At 43.2% G+C, this 9,582-nt stretch overlaps 2 protein-coding genes across 2 annotated transcripts in view; one reads left to right on the top strand and one right to left on the bottom strand.

Annotated features, from left to right (window-relative positions):
• POLDIP2 (DNA polymerase delta interacting protein 2) overlaps window positions 1–1,818 on the bottom strand; it is a 9,932-nt gene extending 8,114 nt beyond the window's left edge. The window contains exon 1 of the mRNA XM_072138097.1: window positions 1,550–1,818. Within this exon, the coding sequence (XP_071994198.1) occupies window positions 1,550–1,710 (161 nt within the window). The 5' untranslated portion in view covers window positions 1,711–1,818. The remainder of the gene's footprint in view (window positions 1–1,549) is intronic.
• On the top strand, window positions 1,751–7,177 carry VMA12 (vacuolar ATPase assembly factor VMA12). Its single transcript, XM_072138099.1, has 6 exons — window positions 1,751–2,001; window positions 2,681–2,754; window positions 3,009–3,098; window positions 5,822–5,861; window positions 5,992–6,104; window positions 6,841–7,177. The coding sequence occupies exons 1-6, from the start codon at window positions 1,830–1,832 to the stop codon at window positions 6,934–6,936; spliced, it is 585 nt and encodes a 194-aa protein (XP_071994200.1). The 5' UTR covers window positions 1,751–1,829; the 3' UTR covers window positions 6,937–7,177.
• Window positions 7,178–9,582: the final 2,405 nt, after the last annotated feature.

Genomic DNA, 9,582 nt, shown 5'->3' with positions numbered 1-9,582 from the left:
TAGGAATTTTCTTTTTTTTCCCCTTTAAATGGGATATCTACAAGTAATTTACCCTTACCCTACCAAGCTAAAAACACCACATTGAAGAGCCCTGGCGCACTTTACATATGCCCAGTGTCCCTTCCAGATTGCATGCTGATGCCAACGTCACTCATCAGCTCCTACATCTGTACAGTCTACACGTTCTGACTTGTAGCTTCTACGGGAAGGACAAAAAGGGTGCCACATTGATATAGCTGGCAGGTGGACTGTGTGGGGGCTCATGGGAACGATATTGACCAGGACAGACACTTTACCTGTACTTGAAGGTATTTGTAACCCATGGATCATTGCACAGGGTTCACCTACCTTTGAGAGGGCTCTGACTTTGTCCCCTTAAGATCACTGGTAGATTACACATGGCCCACCAATACTTATGCTTGGTACCATTCTCACCTTTAGCGACCACCAATACTGATCTTGTACTAACTCCATTCTCAGGTTAATCCAACTCTCCTTCCCCATTCACTTGTTCAGTTTGTTTAATACAGTAGCCGATTATGCATCACTCTGAAATCACTTCTATGAGATAGGGAGATCTCATAGAAGTGATTTCAGGGGGATACATAATAATGTGAGGGGTATATGTTATTGTAAGGCACTGTTATGCTTTTAACTCTGTAACACTGATGGATATAGCTGAAGTTGACCCTCGGATATTTCCATAAGTGCCATAGAGAAACAGACCAACAGGGCGGATGGGGGCCTAGACGCTCTTTTCATCTCAGGGTGCAACGAGGGTACAACAAAACCCATTTTCATGATCTGTGGGGGTCTCCTCTCTGAGACTCATTGATCAGCAAGATAGTCCAATCCTGTGGGCATCCCATTATATTTCTCTGGTATCCCTTATTTTGTTAGAATATGTCCCCTGTGATAGGTAAAGCGCTTCAGAATATAATGGTGTTATATATTTATTATATTTCTTTTTTTCCCTTCTTACCTGAGGAAAGCTCGTAAATATCGGAACTGAAGAACCACAAAACTATAACAATAGCTAAAATATTTACCTATTCACCATTAAGCCCTCAGCAATCAGTGGGATATATGCACATAATGGGGTCATACTGGTCCCAGAGATACTATGGCAGCCTGACTGGGGGTAGTAGTATATCACTGCAATTCTCACTGTGTGTCCCTCCAGACATGGCTGCAGACTTTGTTGGCGCTATACAGTAAGGGCATGACCCCCAGGCCTGGCACACGTGTCTGAGCTAGGTGCCAGGCACCAGCACACTATGCCACACATGTGCCAGCACGGGATATTTCCAGCCTGTTGTGTCACCTCCCGGAGACCTCCTGCCAAGTCCCGAGGTGTCACCTCTGACAGATTAGCGGTGTTTACAATAGACGGTCCATACACACAGCGCCCCCACGTGTCAGCAGGGTGGAAACGGTTACGTAAAGTAAGAATTTTGTGCAGTAGCAGCGGCGAACAGGACACCGCTATAGAGCCCCATTCACACAGCACGTATAGCCCTGGCCGCATAACACGTATAATCCGGATTACCTAGAGGACAGCGCCCGCTCCTGCTGGAAGCGACAGCCGCACACAGGCCTCAGCAGGGCGGCCCGGGCCTGCCGGAGCTCCACACCGAAGCCATGCACTGTGCCTCCCCGCAGCCACCGGGTGAGCACCGTCAGGTTGCGCCGCGCTGCACACGCCGCCATGGTGCTCCGGAGAGCTGTACGTGCTACGTCACACGCACCGGCCGCCACCGACGTAAGACGCGTTTAGTGGACGTTGACCTTCCCAGAAGTCTTCGCGCCGTGCTCCTCTCATAGAGAAGATGGCGAGTGAGTGTCGGGTGACGGAGCCGCTGCTGCGGGCATTACAGGAGCTACAGGACGGCTTCACCCCGGAGACCAGCGCGGAGGTGCGGGACGTGCTGCAGGCAGGAGCCGAGGGCCGGGTATCCTTCCGCGTCCTGCGGGAGCTGCACTCACTGCTACGGGAGACAGGTCAGGGGTCATTGACATTTGACATTGAGCTCTTATTTGGCTTACAGTAGAGTCCACAGTAGCTGCGTGTACGTGATGTCTACATCCGGGTGCTAGCATTTTTTTTTTCTCATGACAACCAATCAGTAAAATTGCTGAACACAGCGCTCAAGTTTCTGTAGCAGCCACATAGTCAGTGAATGGGAGTGCTGGAGACTGGCGCTTTGCTCAACAATTTCTGACCCTACCATATTACTGAATAGAGTTACAGCGTGTTTGCTTATCTTGCTGTTTTACCCACCCCTATTTTCTGGATCACTTCTGGTCCATTTCCGTGATCGGTGGTGATCCTAGCAGTCAGACTTTTTTCACCAATCAGCTTATTATGCGCAATACTGCTGATTGGGGCTATAAAATAAACGCAGCGCTCAGATGATGGATGATCAACTTTTGAAACTTTGCTGAGATTTTCTGGCCATAAACATTCATTGAATGTCAATGCCTAAAACCAAGTGGTCAGAATAGTATTAAGCACAGGTATGGACTCTTTAGCAGATTGTATATACTATTATTATTATATGTATTATTTCAACAAATTTATCACCAAGTATTTTGACCTGCACTAACCCTTGAAGATTATTTTATGCCATTATTGATTGATTCTGTAGTAAATCTACTTGCATTCCCCTTCCTGTTGTAGGTTCCCATACCTACCTGCATGAGCTACTAGATGGCAGCGAGATCCATTTACCAGTGGTAGAGCTGCCCGAACGAGTAAGTTGAAACGCCAGTGCAAATTTAAAAATTTCTTATGGGAACATTCCCTTTTAGCAATATTTTACAATATTAAACAAGGATGATGTTCACTCGTTATAACACACAGCTCTGATTACCGTAATGTAAAGTAATACAGATTGTTGTCCTAAATTGATTAATATAGTCATGGGGAAATTCCAATTTATATTTAATGGATTTATAAGTTGGATAGAAAAGATTCAATGCATTTTATGTAAATTTTGTGCTTTCAGAATCCAGAACTTGTGGCCCGCCTAGAGAAGATAAAGGCAAAGCTGGCAAATGAGGAATACAAGAGAATCACACAGAACGTCACTAGTCAGGTATGATTTAAAGGATATTGAGCTCCTATGTGTCAGGAGATATCGGCTACACACAGAACTGCTTGGTCACTGCTCAGACCTTTGTTTCTGGAAGTCTGTGACTCCTCCTGCTATTAGGAAAAGAATTCCACAATTTAATTGCTGGCCATGGATTTCTGATACCCAGGACATGCAGGGATTAGCTGTATCTGCGGTTCCCATTATTACTACTTAATAAATTACCAGCAGAATGCTAACAACAATTATTTATAAAACTTAACTTTTTCATGAACATACAAATATCTAAAATATGCCTAGTGTATTGAGCACAAAAAATCAACAGGTAAACTAATGCACATTAAAGGTGTCTCTGCATATAAAGAGAATGGGTAAGGGAGTGGTTTGTGAAGGATTTGAATATAAATCCGATAGGTCTACGCTTTACGCATGAGAGCTCTGCCAATAGCCTACCATTTTTAGATGTACGCATCACTATTGATAAAGACCAAACGCTGAAGACTGAAATTTTCCGTAAGACTACCTCAACAAATTCTTTGCTGAGGTGGGAGAGTAGTCATCCGATACCCCTAAAACGAGGCATCCCAAAGGGACAGTACTTACGCCTGAGAAGGAATTGCTCAGACGTGGGTACGTTCATTAAACAAGCAGAGGACCTACGTCAGAGGTTCCAAGCAAAGGGGTACCCAGATAAGTTTTTAAGGGAAGCCTACCAGAATGCACTCCATAAAGATCGACATGACCTCCTAAAAAAGCAAATCGAGATCAAGGAGGAGAAAATGATCAGATTGATCACGACATTTGATAATGGAGCCACTGATGCGAAAAGGATACTTGAAAGGCACTGGGACATCTTGCTAATGGACCCTGATATTAAAAAAGTAGTGAGCCCCCATGCAACAGTGACATACAGGAAGGGGAGATCGCTTAAAGACAGACTGGTCCATAGTCACTTTACCCAGAGTCATAATGGTACATGGCTTGATAGATCAACTAAAATCACTGGTAGTTTCAAATGCAGTGGATGTGTCGCCTGCCCCCAGATACTTAGATGTGATTCTTTCACATCTACAGTGACAGGCACCACTTACAAAATTAAACAATTCATAAACTGCAAAACGCAAGGGGTGATATATCGAGCAGTTTGTGAATGCAGGATTGAATATATAGGCAAGACTATCTGCGAACTAAGAAGGAGAGTGGGAGCACATCTGGGGGACATAGCACATAAAAGAGACACACCACTGGCACGCCATATAAATCAGGTACACAATGGTGATGTGAGCAAAATTAAATTCCATGGCATTGAGACAGTGCAGAGACCAGTGAGGGGGGGCAACTGGGACAGATTAATCCTACAACGAGAAACCAAATGGATTTTTCTTCTGGACACAGTGGCCCCCAAAGGCCTTAATGAGATGTTGAATTTTATCTCCTTTCTGTAATTTAATCGGACCGTTACATCAGTTCACTGATGGGTCATTGATGTCTATAATCAATGTTGTGTAGTCTACAGAAGCATTTTTCTTGCCGTCATACCAGAATATACAAGAATGGTAAGCTGAAACGTTACAGCCATGATCTTAAACAATAGTCTCTTTCCCTGTTTTTTCAGCAACCTTGCCAAGGGAGCATAGTAAATAATCAGCCCCCACGGCGTCTAAAGTGCGGGCCATGTATGCGACAAAGGCTGCTGGAAATTAGAGGTCTCCTACCCCCGCCTACCCAGTGGTAGCAACAGACCTGATTGGTCGAACCCTGGATGACGGGAGGGACCTCTGTCAGTGATGTGGAGAGCGGTACGTTGCGTAGCTCGCCGCGTCCATAGTTACTGACTCCGCCCACGACTACACGTGACCACTGCAGAGTCACATGACCGGCCTGCAGAAGTCTAGTGGGCGGGCCGATACGGCTATTTAAGGCGCGTGCGCCCAAAATATGGCGCCAACGCCAGACAGTAACCTAGTGGATAGTGAGATGTCAGTGAGTGATGGGCCACTGCTCACACCCGACTGCAGTGAACTAATAATGTTATAGGGCCAAAGCCTGCATGCATTACTTGTGAAGAATGCGGTTTTTCTACTACGATACGCCGCAACTTGCTGAACTTTATTTCCCCTGAGGAGTGCATACGACAGTGCACGAAACGCGTAGGGAAAAGAACAATTACCAACTTCATAGTCCAGGGTGCACTAGACTGCATGAAGGGATAGTCTTGGGGACCGCCCTTGTAAGGGCTGGGAGTCACTAACAAAGGGTGTTAGACTGCAGAAAGGGCAATAACAGGGAAAGGCAGAACTCTTCCCTACAGAAGTACCGATGCATCTAAGCCCTATCGTGTGAAGACTGGTGAGATCAAACCTTTATATCTCCCTTACCCATTCTCTTTATATGCAGAGACACCTTTAATGTGCATTAGTTTACCTGTTGATTTTTTGTGCTCAATACACTAGGCATATTTTAGATATTTGTATGTTCACGAAAAAGTTAAGTTTTATAAATAATTGTTGTTAGCATTCTGCTGGTAATTTATTGAAATTTAGTGAATGCTGGAGGCTACTCTGTTATGTGAGGCTATGACTATTTTGGTAAACAATAATTAATAAGTCTCATTTCTGCCATTATTACTACTTAGAGCATGGAGCCAAACTTTACTGGATAGTGCTGAAGATGTTTTAATCCTCTTTCTGACATACTAAATTGTTTTTATTTTCTCCTCTGTGCAGTCTGGTCAGAAAGGGACGTTGGCGGACTTTGGAAGACAAGGTAATGTGACCATTTTGAGCAAAAGATTCGGTAGTCACGATTTTTGTAAAGGGAGCTGGTATTCTTGATGCCTCTCTATGCCCTAAGTTATCTGCATTATAACTTTGTTTTACTTTTTGTTTGTCTTCAGTGCGGCCATTAAAGACCATCATTATTACAGTCTTCAACTTCTTGGTCACAGTTGCAGCTTCTTTTGCTTGCACTTATATTGGAACTCAGTATGTCTTCACAGAGGCCGCTGCGGTAAGTTGGGCTTCAGCTAAGGTCTCCCAATTAATATAGCAAATATACTTATAAATCATTTGAGACCTTAGTGCTTATTAAAAGCAACTCTTAGGCTGCGATCACATGTTGCGTTTTTAGACTCCTTTCAAAGACTTCTCCCGTGACCACATGTCAAGGTAACATTTAGTTTCCACCAAATGCCTTAGTGCCATTTAATCAATTGTGAGTGTATAATTTTTGGTCCAAAATTTAATGTTTTGACAACATTCTTTACAATTTGTAAAATGCAGCATCATTTTGTCTTCACCCCGGGGAAACAACTAAAGAGTTAACAAACGTCTTAAAAGTAGTTTTCCATAACTTTGAGAATGATTGAAATTTTTTTCGACATTTTTGCCAAGTTTCTGTTGTTTATAATTAAATACAAATGTTTTTGTTTTTTTTTTTAACAAATTTAAAGTACAATGGGGGATATTGATAAGAAGTGTGTGAGGTAAAACTGTTCTAGTTGCCCATGGCAACCAATCGGGGCTCAGCTTTAATTTTATAAACAGCTGTGGGAAAATGAAAGCTAAGCTCTGGTTGCCATGGGCAACTAGAACAGTTCTGCTATCGGACACAATGCGAACATCCCATGTCGCATTACATCTGTTACAAAAGCCATATGTCTTGTTCATTGACAATGTTCCAAAAGTAATATTATCCGTACATTTTATTGCAAACTGTTAACATACATTTTGTCTCCTTCTTCCAGCGGGTACTGTCCTCTGTCATTGTGGCTTCATTGGTCGGTTTAGCTGAGCTCTATGTGCTGGTCCGGACCATGGAGGGGCAACTTGGAGAATTGTAACAATACAACTTGTAAAGTCTAAAATATATTCCGTTACTGAACTAGACTCCAGATGAACCTTGTTTAACTGCATCAAGTGTCCTCCGCTTTAACCCTGCTGGATTACAGGATTATTGCTTTCTCTTATATTATGGATAACTGTCCGCGGAATTGTAAATAGCAAAGTTAGAGTTTTTACTCTTGGGTATTGAGGTATTTATTTTCTGTAGCGCATGGCATTTAAGGGGTTGTTCGGGAGTAAGGGTGCTGTCACACGTCGCGTTTACCGCATGCGTTTAAAAACGCATTGCAATAGCTGGAGAGTGATTTGCCTAATTAAACAGCTGCTAACACCTGTGTTTACAAAACGCAACCGTTAACGCATTGTTAACGCATGCGTTAACATCGCGGTTAACGCATGCGTTTTGTAAACACAGGTGTTAGCAGCTGTTTAATTAGGCAAATCACTCTCCAGCTATTCCAATGCGTTTTTTAATGCATGCGGTAAACGCGACGTGTGACCGCACCCTAAAATAAAATGTTCTATATGTGTGGAAGGGGCCATAAAATTAACAACCCTCGTATAATTCCTGCCTCATGGCTGGCTATAAAAATTACAGACCACTTTTACTCCTCTCCTTCAGCGCTACCATTCACCCATAGCATTGCCCATCACTTCCAGGTTTCTGTTTGCATACCACAGCAGTACGCCTGTTACAGCCTGAAATCCTGTTGTATGCCAAGTCTCGGCAGTAAGGGGCATATATTCGAGGGTGAATGGTAGCACCGAAGGATGAGTAGAAGTGGTTTATTCATTTTATAGCTTTCCCCAGCTACATATAACTTTAATTCCAGAAACTCTCCTTTCAATCCATTCTTCTTTTTTTTTTTTTTTTTTTTTTTTTTGTCAATGTGAACTTTGTTTGCTCTAAGCTAAAAACCAACTGTAAGATGATTTGTCAAAATAATATTTCTATTTTCTGTGAAATAAAAATAACTTGGATTGTGTTTCCTTATAAATAACTGTGCTCTGCTCTTCCTCTTATTCCTACTAGAAATGCAGGGATAATTTGACAACTGAACTGTACCGTTTGACAAAGGGTTGCGCTCTGCACAGCTTAATATTGGACAGTGTTGTAGTGTCTAACCTAATTTTTAACACCCGGTTGTCCATCTATTACATTACATTACATGACATGTCAGGAGAGCTGATGACAACCTTTTTAAAACTGGCCAAATCTGTAGCCTGGAATGGTAGAAGGGTTGTCCCTGTAATGCAAATAAATGTGTTGTATTATGAAATGTTATACAATTTTCCATAATACTTTCTGGATCAATTCCACACTATTCTAGATCTCTGCTTGCTGTCATTCTATAGGAAGCTTTATCGTTTACTACTTGTAGATAATTGACAGTGCCTGGTCATGTGATGTCACACAGGTGCACAACTTGTGATAACGCACAGCTCTCATTATTTTCTGTTATGAGGAGCTGTGAACCTGTGTGACATCACATGACCAGGCACTATCATTTATCCACTGGAAGTAAATGATGAAGCTTTCTATAGAACAGCAAGCAGAGATTTAGAGGGATAGATGCAGAAAGTATATTGGAAAATTGTATGCAATCCTTAAAGTCTCACTCAACACAAACAAATGGGCTGCAATCAGAGTCGGAATTATGGCCCGTGCACAATGCCCCTCTATGGCGGCCGTGAGCCAGCTGTTTTGCAGCTTGTTACAGGACACTATATAGCAGTGGTAGCGAACCTATGGCACGGGTGCCAGAGGTGGCACTCAGAGCCCTCTCAGTGGGCACTCAGGCTGTTGCACCAGGGCAGAGTTTGCCAGACAGGGATCCTCCTGCAGTCTCAGGACTTGCCATGTTTAGCCTTATTTTAATGTGGAGCATCCTGGTCTATCTGAGACAGCAGGAAGAGAGAGAGGTGGTGTGGACAGGGTCTGGTTATCATTGGAGCTCCTTCTGTGCGATCCCTGAATCTTCCTGTTAAAGGGGCTGTCAAGGGAAGCTCCAGTGACAACCCAAATTTCCTCTCCTTCTGACAAAGATATTTGTGTCCTCAGGCCCATTGAAAGCTGTGGTGCAGCGTGGAGCAAGAAATTTGCAACACGTTTACTGCTTGAATTGATGTTTTGGCACTTTGCAAAAAATATGCAGGTTTTGGGTTGCAGTTTGGGCACTTCACCTCTAAAAGGTTCGCCATCACTGCTATATAGGGTAGTGTGCCTGACGCCTATTCTTTAAGTGTTGGTAAAGGTCTCTGTTATTTTGTACAAATAGCTGATAAAATAACTTTCTGTGCCAGTCCCAAGCCGCTCCTGTGTCTGTTTACCCAGCACCAGAGATGTATCTTGTATACACATATGACTGCTGCTGCCGGATACTGATAGAGAAGGCCTTTCTGTACAGGACGAATGTTATAAAAGGTTCTGCTTCATCCGCTGAAATGACATCAAGGATGACGTGTTTGGTAAATTGTTCCTCTTTTAGGCAGTCTTCAAGAAATACTTCCTTCACGGCCTAGAAAATGGAAGGATTGTATACGGTAGTTGATCCAATAGAGGAGGGTTTGTCTGTGGAGATGTGAGTGACCCTACCTGCAAACCCATGTGTGTTCTCTCGGGGCTCAAACAATAGATCTGGGTT

The sequence above is a fragment of the Engystomops pustulosus genome, chromosome 2, assembly GCF_040894005.1.
Source record: "Engystomops pustulosus chromosome 2, aEngPut4.maternal, whole genome shotgun sequence".
Taxonomy (NCBI): domain Eukaryota; kingdom Metazoa; phylum Chordata; class Amphibia; order Anura; family Leptodactylidae; genus Engystomops; species Engystomops pustulosus.
This window is presented reverse-complemented; position numbering and strand designations above follow the sequence as displayed.